At 47.0% G+C, this 18,246-nt stretch overlaps 1 protein-coding gene and 1 long non-coding RNA gene across 6 annotated transcripts; both read right to left on the reverse strand.

Moving 5' to 3' along the window:
* Positions 1–2,016: 2,016 nt before the first annotated feature.
* Positions 2,017–16,138, reverse strand: LOC112244410 (inositol hexakisphosphate and diphosphoinositol-pentakisphosphate kinase 2; the record flags this gene model as incomplete). Of its 5 annotated transcripts, none has more annotated exon segments than XM_042314717.1 (6): positions 2,017–3,772; positions 4,442–4,555; positions 4,724–4,861; positions 8,008–8,187; positions 9,386–9,442; positions 16,013–16,138. In XM_042314717.1, coding segments are annotated over 6 exon segments (1,256 nt in total), but the record flags the coding sequence as incomplete, so codon positions are not given.
* LOC121844521 lies at positions 10,364–11,168 on the reverse strand. Its single transcript, XR_006082025.1, has 3 exons — positions 11,112–11,168; positions 10,651–10,918; positions 10,364–10,478 (listed from the first exon to the last, which is right to left on the reverse strand). It is a non-coding gene; the product is annotated as an uncharacterized LOC121844521 (long non-coding RNA).
* Positions 16,139–18,246: the final 2,108 nt, after the last annotated feature.

Genomic DNA, 18,246 nt, shown 5'->3' on the forward strand with positions numbered 1-18,246 from the left:
TGTTCAGTGGCTAGAAGATGGCGCACACTGAGGGCTGTTCAGTGGCTAGAAGATGGCGCACACCGAGGGCTGTTCAGTGGCTAGAAGATGGCGCACACCGAGGGCTGTTCAGTGGCTAGAAGATGGCGCACACCGAGGGCTGTTCAGTGGCTAGAAGATGGCGCACACCGAGGGCTGTTCAGTGGCTAGAAGATGGCGCACACCGAGGGCTGTTCAGTGGCTAGAAGATGGCGCACACCGAGGGCTGTTCAGTGGCTAGAAGATGGCGCACACCGAGGGCTGTTCAGTGGCTAGAAGATGGCGCACACCGAGGGCTGTTCAGTGGCTAGAAGATGGCGCACACCGAGGGCTGTTCAGTGGCTAGAAGATGGCGCACACCGAGGGCTGTTCAGTGGCTAGAAGATGGCGCACACCGAGGGCTGTTCAGGCTAGAAGATGGCGCACACCGAGGGCTGTTCAGTGGCTAGAAGATGGCGCACACCGAGGGCTGTTCAGTGGCTAGAAGATGGCGCACACCGAGGGCTGTTCAGTGGCTAGAAGATGGCGCACACCGAGGGCTGTTCAGTGGCTAGAAGATGGCGCACACCGAGGGCTGTTCAGTGGCTAGAAGATGGCGCACACCGAGGGCTGTTCAGTGGCTAGAAGATGGCGCACACCGAGGGCTGTTCAGTGGCTAGAAGATGGCGCACACCGAGGGCTGTTCAGTGGCTAGAAGATGGCGCACACCGAGGGCTGTTCAGTGGCTAGAAGATGGCGCACACCGAGGGCTGTTCAGTGGCTAGAAGATGGCGCACACCGAGGGCTGTTCAGTGGCTAGAAGATGGCGCACACCGAGGGCTGTTCAGTGGCTAGAAGATGGCGCACACGAGGGCTGTTCAGTGGCTAGAAGATGGCGCACACCGAGGGCTGTTCAGTGGCTAGAAGATGGCGCACACCGAGGGCTGTTCAGTGGCTAGAAGATGGCGCACACTGAGGGCTGTTCAGTGGCTAGAAGATGGCGCACACCGAGGGCTGTTCAGTGGCTAGAAGATGGCGCACACCGAGGGCTGTTCAGTGGCTAGAAGATGGCGCACACTGAGGGCTGTTCAGTGGCAGAAGATGGCGCACACCGAGGGCTGTTCAGTGGCTAGAAGATGGCGCACAGAGGGCTGGTGGCTAGAAGACACTGAGGGCTGTTCAGTGGCTAGAAGATGGCGCACACCGAGGGCTGTTCAGTGGCTAGAAGATGGCGCACACCGAGGGCTGTTCAGTGGCTAGAAGATGGCGCACAGAGGGCTGTTCAGTGGCTAGAAGATGGCGCACACGAGGGCTGTTCAGTGGCTAGAAGATGGCGCACACCGAGGGCTGTTCAGTGGCTAGAAGATGGCGCACACTGAGGGCTGTTCAGTGGCTAGAAGATGGCGCACCGAGGGCTGTTCAGTGGCTAGAAGATGGCGCACAGAGGGCTGTTCAGTGGCTAGAAGATGGCGCACACCGAGGGCTGTTCAGTGGCTAGAAGATGGCGCACACCGAGGGCGCACACTGAGGGCTGTTCAGTGGCTGCACACCGAGGGCTGTTCATAGAAGATGGCGCACACCGAGGGCTGTTCAGTGGCTAGAAGATGGCGCACACAGTGGCTAGAAGATGAGGGCTGTGGCTAGAAGATGGCGCACACCGAGGGCTGTTCAGTGGCTAGAAGATGGCGCACACTGAGGGCTGTTCAGTGGCTAGAAGATGGCGCACACCGAGGGCTGTTCAGTGGCTAGAAGATGGCGCGAGGGCTGTTCAGTGGCTAGAAGATGGCGCACACCGAGGGCTGTTCAGTGGCTAGAAGATGGCGCACACCGAGGGCTGTTCAGTGGCTAGAAGATGGCGCACACCGAGGGCTGTTCAGTGGCTAGAAGATGGCGCACACCGAGGGCTGTTCAGTGGCTAGAAGATGGCGCACACCGAGGGCTGTTCAGTGGCTAGAAGATGGCGCACACCGAGGGCTGTTCACTAGAAGATGAGGGCTGTTCAGTGGCTAGAAGATGGCAGGGCTGTTCAGTGGCTAGAAGATGGCGCACACTGAGGGCTGTTCAGTGGCTAGAAGATGGCGCACACTGAGGGCTGTTCAGTGGCTAGAAGATGGCGCACACTGAGGGCTGTTCAGTGGATAGAAGATGGCGCACACTGAGGGCTGTTCATAGAAGATGGCGCACACTGAGGGCTGTTCAGTGGATAGAAGATGGCGCACACTGAGGGCTGTTCAGTGGCTAGAAGATGGTGCACACTGAGGGCTGTTCAGTGGCTAGAAGATGGCGCACACTGAGGGCTGTTCAGTGGCTAGAAGATGGCGCACACTGAGGGCTGTTCAGTGGCTAGAAGATGGCGCACACTGAGGGCTGTTCAGTGGATAGAAGATGGCGCACACTGAGGGCTGTTCAGTGGCTAGAAGATGGCGCACACTGAGGGCTGTTCAGTGGATAGAAGATGGTGCACACTGAGGGCTGTTCAGTGGATAGAAGATGGCGCACACTGAGGGCTGTTCAGTGGATAGAAGATGTCACCCATTATAGACTGTTTACACCAGCAACATCAAAGGTTCACTTCAGAACAAGTGGCTTTCTATCAGACACAGGGACAAAAACATCCATACATGACAGTCATGATAAGGATGTTGTACTGTACTCGGTGGTAGTTCTATGGTCACACTGAGTTCTCCTACAACGGCTGGTTCACAGACAGCTGTGGGATAGAGACTGGGGTCGTGTTCATTATGGCATGCCACGGAAAACATTTTAAAACGGAAATGGAAAATGTGCGTATCTTAATGGACAAGTCCAGGAAGTCCTCTCCCTTTTTCTCAGTTTCTGTGTCTCATGAACACAACCAGGGTAGAGAAGTACTAAGAAGCAGCAGCCTGATCCACTATTCACCAGACATAAGTTACAAGCCACAGGGCCTTGGTCTTAGACTAGGTCACTAGAATGCTCCACTGGGGGTTCACCACATGGAACTGGCAGAGGAGAGACTTTGAAGGGCTTCCTGGAAGCCTCCTTCCAGCCCCCTAGAAGTTCTACCTTAGTTCCTTCTAGCCGCTTAGAAGACCTAGGCTCCTTCTCGCCGCTTAGAAGACCTAGGCTCCTTCTCTGGTTCTCTGAGCCCCCACCTAGGGCTCTGACGCATGAGGGGCTCCCACCTCAAGTGGCGTCCCAGGATGGGGGAGGCTCCCCGTGCTGCCCCTCCACATCTCCGTCGTCTCCTGGGTGTCAAAGAACTCGTCAGGCCCCTCTGGGGACTGGGGCGTCTGTGCGCTGGATCCTGCCTCACTGCCGCTCTCTCGGAGCTCCAGGAGCACCGGGAGAGAACCGGGGAGGTATCCATCCAAAAGGCCCAGAGAGAGGTCTGCCAGTGGGGAAGATGACGGGCTCAATGGGCTGAGGTCTGGAACTTCACCGCAAGTGGCCTCAGTTGAAGCAGGGGACTCGCCTGGCTGCTCCTGCCTTGATTCAGAGATTCCACTCAGGGGCAAGTGGCTGGGGGTGGCTGGGGCCTCAGGATTGTCTTCTGGGGGTGTCTGGCAGGGGGTGGTCGGGTCCTCCATGGGGCTGGTGGGATTGGAGAATTTGGGGGTTTGGGGGCCAGCAGTAGGGGCCTGCTGAACTGTGTTGTGATGGCAGGAGTGGATCTCCTCGCTGTTCTCGGGGGTGAACTGCGTCTTGTCGCTAAAGCTAAAATGGGGGGAGGCGTCTGCCGTGGTTGGGGAGGAAGGGCCAGCGCTGGACACTGTACTGGACGGACCGCTGCTGTCTGCAGAGACCAAACAAATGATCAATTAATCAATGTACCAAGCAATCAGTCATCTATCAATTCAATTATGTTTACTAAGGTAATGTTAATCATATTGAAATTGTGGCTAATAGGTTACAATAGAGTGCAGGGAAAGACATGACCAGAGAGGAAAGAACTGTGAGCTAGTTAGCACATAAAAAAGCCAAACCTACCCACCGCTAAGGAAAATGGTACCTGGGGGTTTCACTTAGAACAAAACCACCATTAAAACACAGAACGTTTCTGTCCTTGATCACACCTCTGAAAATCAGGAAATAAGTGGTTTACAGAAGATGATAGAAGACAGCGGTGGGAGAGGGTTGGAAACCCAGATAGTCAACACAGGCTGTGGTGGGCCACTGTAGTAGTAAATCACTTTAAATAGCCCACAGACAGTGGAGCCTAGGGATACTGTGGTAGGCAATTACATGTAAGCCTTAAAATGAGAAATTTCAACTCCAACTTCTAATAAACACTTTTTGGAATGTGCATGTACACACACCAGAATAAGACCTACTGACAGTCATTTGATGCTAGATACCAACCCAAACCAGCACTCTCAAATACTCCCCATTGCAACTCTAAAAACAACTTAACTGGTCAAACTAAAAAGGTAAATGAATTATATGAAAGAGAATGGACACTCACACCAGGGAGGTCTGTCAGAGCGCTGTCGGGGGGATACGGAGGAGGAGAGGACTCTCTGAGGCATGTAGGAGTCCACCGACGGCTGGTTCTGAGAGTCAAACATGGCCGACAGAGCTGTGAGGAGAGAGGTTGACACAGGACTGTGAGGAGGAGAGCGGTGGACCCAGGGCTGTGATCCAGTAAGCGTTTCATTAACCAGTGATATCTTATATCTGTCAAGTCAAGACATTCCATGTGGTTTTCCTGTGTGTGTGTGTGTGTGTGTGTGTAACAGTCCATTACCTCTTGTGGTCCTGGAGTGGGCATCTCCACCAGTCTCACACACGGCGGTGATGAACTCATCCACCTGCTTGAGGGACAGCGAGTTGTGCAACGTCTCCAGTGGGTAGATGGAGGGCACCATGGAGCAGCCTTCAAAGCCTGCAGTCAGAGAGGGGAAAGACCCAGGCCCGCAGCCCCACCACCCTTCAGTCAGACTGGGCTAGGAGAGGTGGTTAGAGGGGTCTCTGGAGCAGGCAGGACCACTACTACAGCCAAAACCACCTCCCCAGTCCCCAAGGCCAGTCACTCACCCTACTGCAGTCATCACCGGCCGTCCTAGTTCTGTGGAGCGCTTTGTTCCAGCCCTGCACTATCAGCTGATCACAAAGAGTTCCATTTGTTTGTTAGTGCTGGGCTGGAACCAAAGCCTGCACACCGGGTAACTCTCTGGAACTAGAGGTGGAAGGTGAACACTGCCCTAATATTACATTGTATTTCTGCTACGGTTGGTTTCCACACAAACAATACTGGGGGCAGACACTGGACATGTCTGATTCATGTAACCACATACAGGATGAGTCAAAAGTTTGGACACACCTTATTCCAGGGTTTTTATTTTTTACATTGTAGAATAGTGAAGACATTAAAACTATGAAATAACACATATGGAATCATGTAGCAACCAAAAAAAGTTTTGAACAAATTAAAATGTATTTCATGTTTGAGATTCTTCAAAGTAGCCACTCTGTCTTGATGACAACTTCGCACACTCTTGGCATTCTGCCAACCAGATTCATGAGGTAGTCACCTGGAATGCATTTCAATTAACAGGTGTGCCTTGTTAAAAAGTTCATTTGTGGAATTTCTTTCCTTCTTAACGCATTTGAGCCAATCAGTTGTTTTGTGACAAGGTAGGAGAGGTATAGAGAAGATAGCCCTATTTGGTAAAAGACCAATTCCATATTATGGCAAGAACAGCTCAAATATGCAAAGAGAAACAATAGTCCATCATTACCTTAAGACATGAAGGCCAGTCAATGCGGAAAATTTCAAGAACTTAGAAAGTTTCTTCAAGTGCAGTCGCAAAAACCATCAAGCGCTATGATGAAACTGGCTCTCATGAGGACCGCCACAGGAAAGCAAGAGTTACCTCTGCTGCAGAGGATAAGTTCATAAGAGTTACCTCTGCTGCAGAGGATAAGTTCATAAGAGTTACCAGGCTCAGAAATTGCAGCCCAAATAAATGCTTCAGTGTTCAAGTAACAGACACATCTCAACATCAACTGTTCAGAGGTGACTGTGTAAATCAGGCCTTCATGGTCAAATTGCTGCAAAGAAACCACTACTAATGGACACCAATAATAATAAGAGACTTGCTTGGGACAAGAAACACAAGCAATAGACATTAGACCAGTGGAAATATGCCCTTTGGTCTGATGAGTCCAAATGTAAGATTTTTGGTTCCAACCGCAGTGTCTTTGTGAGAAGCAGATTAGGTGAACAGATGATCTCTGCATGTGTGGTTCCCACTGTGAAGCATGGAGGTGGTGGTGTGGGGTGCTTTACTTGTGACACAGTCTGTGATAAAAGTAGAATTCAAGGCACGCTTAACCAGCATGGCTACCACAGCATTCTGCAGCGACGCGCCTTCCCATCTGGTTTGCGCTTAGTGGGACTAGAATTTGTTTTTCAACAGGACAATGACCCAAGCCACACCTCCGGGCTGTGTAGGGGCTATTTAACCAAGAAAGAGAGTGATGAAGTGCTGCATCAGATGACCTTGCCTCCACAACCCCCTGACCTCAAACCAATTGAGATGGTTTGGGATGAGTTGGACAGCAGAATAAAGAAAAACCCTTAAATGAGTAGGTGTGTTCAACCTTTTGACTGCTACTGTACAAGACAAATCTCATTCAAGACTGTACAACACAAAAAGCATCCCTTACCCCAGGACACTAACAGGAGAGTAAAGATGTGATCACACGGCACTACGTGAGTATTAATCATGGCTCAGCTATATAGGTGGGTTTCCTACCCAAGTCTCTGAAGAAGGCGCCCAAAGCCGACGTATGTCCCATAAATAAATACATACTCAGATCAATGCAGACACAGAGCGCTCCTTTTTATATATTGTCACCTGCTGAAGTGTCCTGGGGTAAGAAATGCTATTTGGGATTTTCCAGTCCCTCAAATCGAGCACTCTATTCCCTTTTTTTATCCAGGCTGGGTTGAAGCGAGTTTGGGTACACTTTCTGTCTACTGTACAACACATTTTTTATCCATTGTAGTGGACACACGACTCAAACCATATCCAGGAAGCAAGACAGACATGCACGCTGTCTTTCACACTACTGTGCTGACCCGAACTGTACTGGTTTGAATATTTTCTTCTGTCTTTTTCGGCCACTATGGTGGATGTGTAACCAGGGCAGTACAGTTCAGCTCGACTCAGTAGTGTGAAACGGGTCTTATTGACAGTCAGTAAAGCACCGGAACACTTCAGATCATACAGCCCAAGGTGTCTACAAAGCAACAAATCAGTCCAGTTGATAGACCATCCATTCACTGCAATCCGTGTACATTTCACATCAATCACAAAAAAACAGTTTACAACCAAGATCACTATTGGATAGAAAAGCATTAACCAAAGTCTACAACAACCAGACAGGGATGCTGTTACTATGCAAAATTTAACTGCCACACGGTGTGAGTAAGTTGTATCAGGAACATCCTAGTGGGCAAAACTGGTTGAACTAATGTCATTATAACCAGAAACTAGTTGATATGTAATTGTCATTTTCTAGTAATACCTCGGTAGTTGTTTAATCTCAGACAAGTGATCTAGTCACAGGCTGTGCAGTTTTATACAACACAATGGGTTTCATTTCAGACAAACAGCATCTGACAACATCCATCCACTAGCTCAGCTACATTCCAAACTGCAGCCAGGTCCTGGTTCAAAAGACCTACGTTGGAAACAGTCACTCAAATTAAGACCATTAGCACTAAAAAGCAGCAAGATCAAATAAGAACTGAACTGCAGGGAGGAAATAAGATTCAGTTCAGATAACTAATGAAAGACACCTGAAAACACCAAACCACACCAATGACAAGCCGCTCTCCCAAAAGTCACAGGCAAGCATGCGTCAAACAAACCCCCGAAGGCAAAGCGGCAAAAGTCAACTGCGGCGGCAGTAACTAGCAGCACACCAGTACCAAACAAAACCTCAGATCTGCAAGCAGTACAGCAGAGGGTTTAAAGGGCATAGGAGGGCAGGGGGTTGAAGAGGGGCTGGGGGGCTGACCGTAGAAGTACTCTAGGGGTTCTTGGCCAGAGATGAGCCAGTTACGGAAGAGGCGGAGGTGGTAGGAGCACTGGTTGAGGTGGTGGGCCAGCGCCCCGTCCAGAGAGAGAGGGCGGCACAGGCTGGCATCAGTGGAGAAGCGCCTCAACAGCTGGGCCACGTGGTGCTCCTCCAAGGGCTCTGGGGAAGGAGGAACAGGAGGATAGGACAGATGGAGCAGGGGAGGCAGAGATGGAAGGAGGAGGAATAGGAGGATAGAAAGTAGAGGGGGAAGAGAGGAATAGGAGGATAGAAAGTAGAGGGGGAAGAGAGGAATAGGAGGATAGAAAGTAGAGGGGGAAGAGAGGAATAGGAGGATAGAAAGTAGAGGGGGAAGAGAAGAATAGGAGGATAGAAAGTAGAGGGGGAAGAGAGGAAAGAAGGACAGTGAAGGGGGGTAAAATGAGGAGAGGGAGTGGATGAATGACACAGCAGAGGTAATGGGGGGAAGGACAAAGAAGAGGTATCACCCATTGTGTGGACAGAGGGGGAGACTGGGAGGAGGGAGGAGAGGTATCACCCATTGTGTGGACAGAAAGGGGTGACTGGGAGGAGAGGTATCACCCATTGTGTGGACAGAAAGGGGTGACTGGGAGGAGAGGTATCACCCATTGTGTGGACAGAGATGGGTGACTTGGAGGTACAGTAAATGACTGCTATTTCTAACAGCCAACCTTCTCCTATCAACCATTCCATTCCTCCATGCTCTGGACCAGCTACCAGAAATGGCAAAAACCTTCAAGCAACATTCAGCGGACCCCATCCAACCCAATCATCCCACAGGTTTGCACAAAGACCTCAGCAAAATCTGCTCCATCCAACTGTCCCCAGCATTGACAGAGAGAAACGCCTCAAACTCCAAAAGACAGAATAGCGTATCACATGGCTCCACTGTAATCTCATCTTGGTTACGGAAAAAGCTCTGGGATACAATCTATAGGTTTAGAAGACAGAAAAACAAATCCAATGAAAATCCACAGAGGAAATGTCAATATTGCATTTGTATTTAATGCATTTCATTTTTTAACAGCATTGACTAGTTTCAAGTTGAGAGACCACATAGGAGCATTTGTGATAGAACTGAAGACGTTCAAAACGCTGAGACGTGGAGCTACACATGCTTAGATATGTCAAATATGTTTGTGTCATTGTGAATACATTCAAATCCTAGAGAGAAAAGAACTCAATCTGGTGTCCAATAAAAATACACTACACGAAAGCGGTCCAGCGTGCATAGCGTTTTTTGCCGTGCCACAATAATTTTGTACAATCAATCCTGTTTGACAGGTTGCATAAAGCTGCAGTTGGATGTAAACCGTAGCCTCATTCATTACTGTACCTGACACAGGCCACCACAGAGGGGGAACAGCCACAGCACACGTGTCATCCTGTGTCCCTATCAAAGTCAATATATACACAGTTGTGAATCGACATGCTTCAAGTTGCTTAAAATGAAATGACTGTCATTAAAAAATCCCATAAAAGCAATTAGGTGATGTGTTCATGTACTGGAATTACATTTTAGGGCCCTCATTTATAAACGTTTGGTATGCACAAAATATACCCCGAAATATGAGTGAGACAGTTTTCCTTACCTCCCCGCAAACTTTAGGCCAGGCATACACACATTTTCTAGTGGTTGTATAGCAAGCAGACAAGTATTTTGTGCAAATACAGGATATGATGACGCTCTTATCCAAAAAACTGGAAAATATAACAAGAGGCAGCCATTTTCCATTAGTGAAAAGAGCGGAAAATCTTTGTTTCAAATCGGACATAGGAATATATTCCTTATTTATTTTTTCATAACCATTGCAGAATACATTCCTCACCTTTTCTGGCTGTGATAGGTTCATATTCCCGAAGTAGCCATAGAACAAATGACCACGGCCATCTCTCATTGAACTGGACTGAGTATCCTCGTAGTCTTAAACAGACAGACTATGTACAGTATTTCAACTTCTGCTTTGAGATCCCATAGGCAGCACAGTATAGAAAACAGTCCAAATGAACAGGTGGTATTCTCCAGAACCTGCTACTCTCCAGAAGTGGCTCTGCTCTCCAGCAGCGTTGGCTCCAATGGTGGCAGTTACCCATGTACACCTGTCCCTAACCAACATCCCTACAGTCAGAATACTGGACCCCACAGGCAATGGCCAAGAACACCTGTCCCTAACCAACATGCCTACAGTCAGAATACTGGACCCCACAGGCAGTGGCCAAGTACACCTGTACAGTCCTAACCAACATCATCCCCACAGTCAGAATACTGGACCCCACAGGCAGTGGCCAACCTGTCCCTAACACCTGTCCTAACCAACATCCCTACAGTCAGAATACTGGACCCCACAGGCAGTGGCCAAGTACACCTGTCCCTAACCAACATCCCTACAGTCAGAATACTGGACCCCACAGGCAGTGGCCAAGTACACCTGTAACCAACCCTAACCCCACACATGGCCAAGTACACCCCTAACCAACATCCCAGTCAGAATACTGGACCCCACAGGCAGGCAGTGTCCCTAACCAACATCCCATCAGAATACTACACCTGCAGTGGCCAAGTACACCCCTAACCAACATCCCATCCCTACATCAGAATACCTGTCCCTAACCAACATCCCTACATCAGAATACTGGACCCCACAGGCAGTGGCCAAGTACACCTGTCCCTAACCAACATCCCTAGTCAGAATACTGGACCCCACAGGCAGTGGCCAAGTACACCTGTCCCTAACCAACATCCCTACAGTCAGAATACTGGACCCCACAGGCAGTGGCCAAGTACACCTGTCCCTAACCAACATCCCTAGTCAGAATACTGGACCCCACAGGCAGTGGCCAAGTACACCTGTCCCTAACCAACATCCCTCTACAGTACACCTGTCCCTAACCAACATCCCTACCAGTCAGAATACTGGACCCCACAGGCAGTGGCCAAGTACACCTGTCCCTAACCAACATCCCTAGGCAGTCAGACATCCCTACTCAGGACTGGACCCCACAGGCAGTGGCCAAGTACACCTGTCCCTAACCAACATCCCTAACCAACATAACCAACATACAGTCAGAATACTGGACCCCACAGGCAGTGGCCAAGTACACCTGTCCCTAACCAACATACTGGACCCTACAGTCAGAATACTGGACCCCCACAGGCAGTGGCCAAGTGGTACACCTGTCCCTAACCAACATCCCTACAGTCAGAATACTGGACCCCCAGGCACAGGTCAGAATACTGGACCCCACAGGCAGTGGCCAAGTACACCTGTCCCTAACCAACATCCCTACAGTCAGAATACTGGACCCCACAGGCAGTGGCCAAGTACACCTGTCCCTAACCAACATCCCTACAGTCAGAATACTGGACCCCACAGGCAGTGGCCAAGTACACCTGTCCCTAACCAACATCCCTACAGTCAGGATACTGGACCCCAGTTACCCAAGGACACCTGTCCCTAACCAACATCCAGTATCCTGACTGTAGGGATCCCATAGGCAGTTACCCAAGTACACCTGTCCCTAACCAACGTCCCTACAGTCAGAATACTGGACCCCAGAGTGTGAAGTGTGCTCAGAGCAGGTCATCTACTGTTTTCATGTGTCAATCTAATTATCATTTTCTCCAGGTATTTAGTGATTGGACATGGAGTTCCTCCTGACTGCAACGAAGACTGTAAATAAAAGCCTTAATTCCAGGTGTTGGAATGAAAACCTACAGCAGGGTAGGAGAGCCCTGCAGGATACACTACATAGACCCTCTGAAATATACATTTGATACACAGCAGTCTGTTTTGTGTTGTAGTTGCCTGTGTGGCTTATTTGGTAGAGCATGGTGCTTGGAGTGTGGGTTTGATTCTTCCTGGGGGCACTTGCACAAAAATGTATGCACACTTTGGATAAAGGACCTTCCAAAATTTCTCTTGAAAACCAGTTCTTCCTTGACAGTGTTGCAAAGAAAATGTCTAAACCCCTCCAATATAATGATCATGTTTAAACGTTCACTACATAGCTTGTAGACCCAACCAGGAGGAACATCTTTTCATAAAAACAGAAGAGTGATTAGAATTCTCGTTTTCTGTTTAAAAACATTTGACTTCTGTTTGGTGCCCACTACCCAGTGAATATAACCGGTGTCTCAAGGAAAGTGTTCAAAAGCCCAAGGTACTGAAAAAGGTCCTGGAAAACAATAAGCTAGGTATTTCACAAGCAAACACATTGGTCATATGCAGATTCATCCATATCATGACAACCATACCTGGTACAAAACAAAAAACCACATGAACCCTTTCCCCGTTTAGCAGTAACCGCCAATCGTTCTGTCCCAGTCAAGACAGTTTATTCAGTTATCCAGTCACCTATTCAAAAGTGTAGGGTATAAGCTGTAGCTTAGGTTGCCAATGCAGAATATTAAATGAGAATAGTGGGGACTGAAGTCACAAGAAACAGGGGAAGGGTTAGGAGTTGGTGAGGGTTTTTGGTTGGTGTTTTCAAGAGATGGTTTCAATACACATCGTCAACATAAATAATAGATGTGTGTGTGTGTATACACACACACACACACACACACACACACACACACACACACACACAGAATCATTAGGTGAGGGTGACCATGTTGTAACAAAGAGAATGTGGGGTAGTGATAAAGTGAATGGGTAGGCAGCAGAAAAACTAAAAACCCCAGAGGGTTGGGAAACATGGTAGTAACGGCCACGTGAAGTAGAACCGAAATGTACAAATAAAGAGAGATTTCCAAAGACATGCAAGACAAACGGAGGTGGAGAAGTGGAAATATACCGGAAAGAAGCAGACGTACCATTAGTCGGATGCTTTGCAAACGACACAGAAAATCTCTTTACTGCCGGCATAGAAAACAACTCTGAGGAAATAGAGAAAGGTCACTAGTGTTACCATCGGTCACAGAACACCTGCAAAGGGTTTGTGTGTGTACACTGGAGGTCTTGGTGGGAGGGGTGTTAACTATTTCAAGAAGAGTTTCTGGCGTTCGGTACAGTGGGAAGCATTTAGGGGCCATAGCAGAAAAGTCCACAAGTTACTCCATGTGAAGTGTTTGTGGTTCTAAGAGGAGTTAAGATTAAAAAAAGGGACATAAGAGGGACAGACAGGCAGGATCTTTTGTAGGAACACGCTAGATGGGCTATAACTGACATGTGTGTTAGAAGTGCGGACACTTTCAAGATCAAATTATAGGCACATTGGATGAAAATCTCTCATGGTGACAGGACAAAATGAGACGGCTGGAAATGTAGGAGATGGAAGACAAAAAAGGAAGACAAAAACCCATTTCCCATCTTGACAACTTCTCAACAATTAGGGACATTTAGTGGTACGTATGATGTAGGCCTATACACACCCCCAACACCAACCACTCCCTTCAGATGTGTTGCATCCCAAATACAGGAGGAGATATGGTGCATTTGATTTAGCTTGCCCATTCCAGTGTGAATTAGGTTATCAGCCCTCCAGGTGTGCCACGGTGCTGGGCAAACTATATCAAAAGCTTGGAGTATTGTTCGAAGTAACAAAGCATCAAGACTGACAGCAGCAAAGTACTGCTCAACACTATCATGTTTCTGGAAGGCCAGCTTCACAGACACATGCATGCACACACAAGCACTAATCATGTCAATATAGGTTCTTCAAAAGGGACTATGTATGAGAACACCAAAGATCACAGTGATCTCCGATTCAGATGTTTTCATGATCAGTAACAAGAGTAAGGACGCAAATGATAGACTTAATGGAACAGCAGACATGATGAGTGTGACTCGACACTGAGTGAGACGCAACAAGACAACCGAGAAGATGGCAGCCCAATAGAAAAACAGCTATGACAACATCACAGTGACACCATGTGGACAGCCAACTACAGACAGCTTTGTCGTCCCATGTCTGCTGGTTTAGACAACACAAAAGACAATGAACAACTCAAAAGCTTGACCGCTACGTAAAGTTGGTATGTACAGGTAAACCCAAAATGGCATCTCTTGACCGTCAATGACATCATTTAATGACGAGGGCGTCCTATCCATAAAAAAAACAACTGTCATTTAGGCTCAAACAGATCCAAATACAGAATGGCCTAATCACTCATATGTGTGCGTCGTGATATCAGCGCAAATATGTGCATATATGCAAATATATGCGTATTGTATGAGCATGGACAATAGCATACTGTGTTCATCATTGAATGGGACTTCTGCTAAATCAACTACTGGGACTTTCTACTAGAGCTCCAGAGCCATCTGCTGACCGAGTCTCATAAATACATTCAACTCTGATCAGGAAACCATGGGAACGTTCTAGAAATTATTTGAAAATATACATATATAAATAAATCTTACAAGTCCATTTAGAATGTCTTACAAGTCAACATTATAAATAGGCCTACAGATTTTTTTTTCTCCATTCAACTGAAGATAATTTATACAGCTTTGACATTTAGCCTAGTTTCTACTGGACACTTGATATGAAGCACTACAGATATTTCACATGAAGTCCACAGATATTTCTTAATTATACTGCAGCACTATGTGCCAGCTGGTTGATATTGAAGGAGGCAGGATACCTACAGTAGTGAGTTAGATAAGTGTTCTGTTAGCCTTATTGCGTGTAAATAGTTGTAAGACCATGTGAAACATATGAACCATGCAACAAATATGAGATCACAACAGTGGTGTAACATGTGGTTTAGGTCAGGGTTTCTAAGGGAATGTGTTCAGCTGTGGCTACTACCTTGTGGCCCCAATTGTTCTTTTCAGGCTTTGTGCTTTGCTAGTCTTTAAGGAAGAAATGCCATTGTCAACTGACAAACTTATGTTCCATATTCCAAAAATATCAATGCTCCTTAACCTGGGTGCCACACTGTTTCTACGTGTATCAATGCAGGCTACATCGTGGTCTTGGCAAGACAACAACTTGGCTACTGGCTAGAAATGACCATTTTCACACTATCGTGCCGACCCGAACTGTGCTGGCTTGGATCATTTATTTTCATATTTCTCCTTTACAGCATGGTTCCAGCAACTACAGTGGATGTGACCAGGCCAGCTCAGCTTAGTTTGGCTCAGTACGGTTCAGCTCAGTAGCGTGAAAAGCACCAAGGTGCATTACAAGCATGAAGGGAAACCTGCCCTGCTTGGTGTGCGACTATGCAATGTGAGGGATGGTATGGAGGTCTGGTGACCAGCAGTCTAATGCAGGGTTAGACAACCATGGTCCTAGATAGCCACAGGGTATGCAGGACCAGGGTTGCCCACCCCAGGTCTAACAATACCCATCCACTGTGTGTCTCTCTAGGCTAGAGGAATTAGAAACAGTGTGTCTCTCTAGGCTAGAGGAATTAGAAACAGTGTGTCTCTCTAGGCTAGAGGAATTAGAAACAGTGTGTCTCTCTAGGCTAGAGGAATTAGAAACAGTGTGTCTCTCTAGGCTAGAGGAATTAGAAACAGTGTGTCTCTCTAGGCTAGAGGAATTAGAAACAGTGTGTCTCTCTAGGCTAGAGGAATTAGAAACATTAGGCTGAATTAGAAACAGTGTGTCTCTAGGCTAGAGGAATTAGAAAATTAGGCTAGAGGAATTAGAAACAGTGTGTCTCTAGGCTAGTGCTAGGCTAGAGGAATTAGAAACAGTGTGTCTCTCTAGGCTAGAGGAATTAGAAACAGTGTGTCTCTCTAGGCTAGAGGAATTAGAAACAGTGTCTCTCTAGGCTAGAGGAATTAGAAACAGTGTGTCTCTCTAGGCTAGAGGAATTAGAAACAGTGTGTCTCTCTAGGCTAGAGGAATTAGAAACAGTGTGTCTCTCTAGGCTAGAGGAATTAGAAACAGTGTGTCTCTCTAGGCTAGAGGAATTAGAAACAGTGTGTCTCTCTAGGCTAGAGGAATTAGAAACAGTGTGTCTCTCTAGGCTAGAGGAATTAGAAACAGGATCTTGGCCACATACCGTCTTTATAGGACAGGCTGCCTGAGGAGAACTTTTTCCGGTGTGTGCGTGCGTAGTCCTGCAGGTTGGGGGCGCTAGAGGAGCCTCCCAGGACAGTGGTGCTGAAGAGTCCCGCACACTGAGATCCTGTGGGAGGGGTGGGGGATTTAGTCACCACAACACAACATGCAGTTATTCAAACAATGCTCTGACTCAGTTAGCATGAGGGGAGAGAGGTACTTAGCAGACCTGGGTTGAAATCCTATCAAATACGGTATCTGGGCTTGTTGAGCTTGTCTGGCGCAAAGGAACCAACAGAACAGTTTTAAAGTGGAAACCGTGGGCGGCAGGTAGCCTAGTGGTTAGAGCATTGGGCCAGTAACCAAAGGTTGATAGATTGAATCCCCGCGCTAACAAGGTAAAGATCTGTCGTTCTACCCCCAAACAAGACACAAGGCACTGTTCATTGTAAATAAGAATTTGTTCTTAACTGACTTGCCTAGTTAAATAAAGATTAAATTTTAAAAAATGTATAAATACAACTGCGTACATCTGGCACTCACTCTAGGCAGACTAGAGCTAACACCACAAGTATTTGCAAGATTTCAAATAGTGTTTGAACCCAGGTGTAGTAGTCCCCATACCAAGGTCATTCAACATCCCGACTCCTAACCTATGCAGGGCCAAGGGAACTACTGTAAATAGACTTATTATGAGCAACTAGGCTTATTTAATACCCTTTTCACAATAGCGCTCCGACCAGACCTTACTGGCTCTGATAATATGTGGTTCAGCTGCTAAGAGAGTGACGCTAGCAATGTCAAGGTCGTAGGATCAATTCCTAACGGTATCACACACACGCATAAGAAATGGAGGCACTCACTGTACTGTAAGTCACCTTGGATAAAATAATCTGCTAAATGGAATATTATCATTATATTTATATTGTGATTTTCTTTTCACATGATCCTTTCCAGCACAGTTCCAGTAACCAGGCCAGCATGGCTCAGCTTGGCTCAGATGAGTGGTGTGAAATGGGTTTAAGTCGGTACATGTCACTTCCTAGTTACACAGATGCGGTTAAATATATTGGCAGCTTTGCACGCTTCACTATTTCTTCTAAAATAAGTTGACATTTTTTGTGCACACGTGTATTTGTTTGGTTTACAACTGCACATAATTTTACTTTGAAGTGAAAAATCTAATTGTCTTCTTTTGTCAAATAAATAATTATGGCCTGGACTAAATTACACAAAATTCTAATTAATTTGGTTGGAGGCAAGTGATTCTTGTTTGTGTGTCATTTTTTTACTTAAGTTGCTGGTGCCTACCTGGTAAAAATATCATTCAATCAGTTTTAAAAATCTTTCTCCATTGACCTCCATTCAAAAAGCAGGAAAACACCATTGAGCAAATGGAAGCCTATTCCTTCCTAATATGGTGTTCATGACCAAGGCCCAGCTGATTCAATGTTATGAAGCTAATATTAGCATTCAAACCAGTAAGTTCAAAGTAAGTTTTTCAATTGTTAGAAAATCCAAAATTCGAGTAGATGCACTTGGAAACTCAGAAGAATTGTCATTAGGATGGTTAATCATAAAAACATACATTTTTACCAAAACTCTGCTAAAAAAAAGAAAAGAAAATCAGTGACAAGAACTACACATCCCTACAATCTTAAAAACGAAAACCTGGTTACCACTTGAATAGGCCTCGAGCATGGTCTGTATATACCTACAGTAGCTAGGCCTCGAGCATGGTCCGTATATGTACCTACAGTAGCTAGGCCTCGAGGATGGTCCGTATATGTAACTACAGTAGCTAGGCCTCGAGCATGGTCCGTATATGTAACTACAGTAGCTAGGCCTCGAGCATGGTCCGTATATGTACCTACAGTAGCTAGGCCTCGAGCATGGTCCGTATGTGCCTACAGTAGCTAGGCCTCGAGCATGGTCCGTATATGTACCTACAGTAGCTAGGCCTCGAGCATGGTCCGTATGAGCCTACAGTAGCTAGGCCTCGAGCATGGTCCGTATGAGCCTACAGTAGCTAGGCCTCGAGCATGGTCCGTATGTTTTATTTATTTATTTTACCTTTATTTAACCAGGTAGGCAAGTTGAGAACAAGTTCTCATTTACAATTGCGACCTGGCCAAGATAAAGCAAAGCAGTTCGACACATACAACGACACAGACACTGGAATGGTAGTTTTGCAATGGAAGAATGTGCAAAGTAGAAATAAAAAATAATGGGGTG

This window comes from Oncorhynchus tshawytscha, unplaced genomic scaffold (genome assembly GCF_018296145.1).
Source record: "Oncorhynchus tshawytscha isolate Ot180627B unplaced genomic scaffold, Otsh_v2.0 Un_contig_3664_pilon_pilon, whole genome shotgun sequence".
NCBI classification, from domain to species: domain Eukaryota; kingdom Metazoa; phylum Chordata; class Actinopteri; order Salmoniformes; family Salmonidae; genus Oncorhynchus; species Oncorhynchus tshawytscha.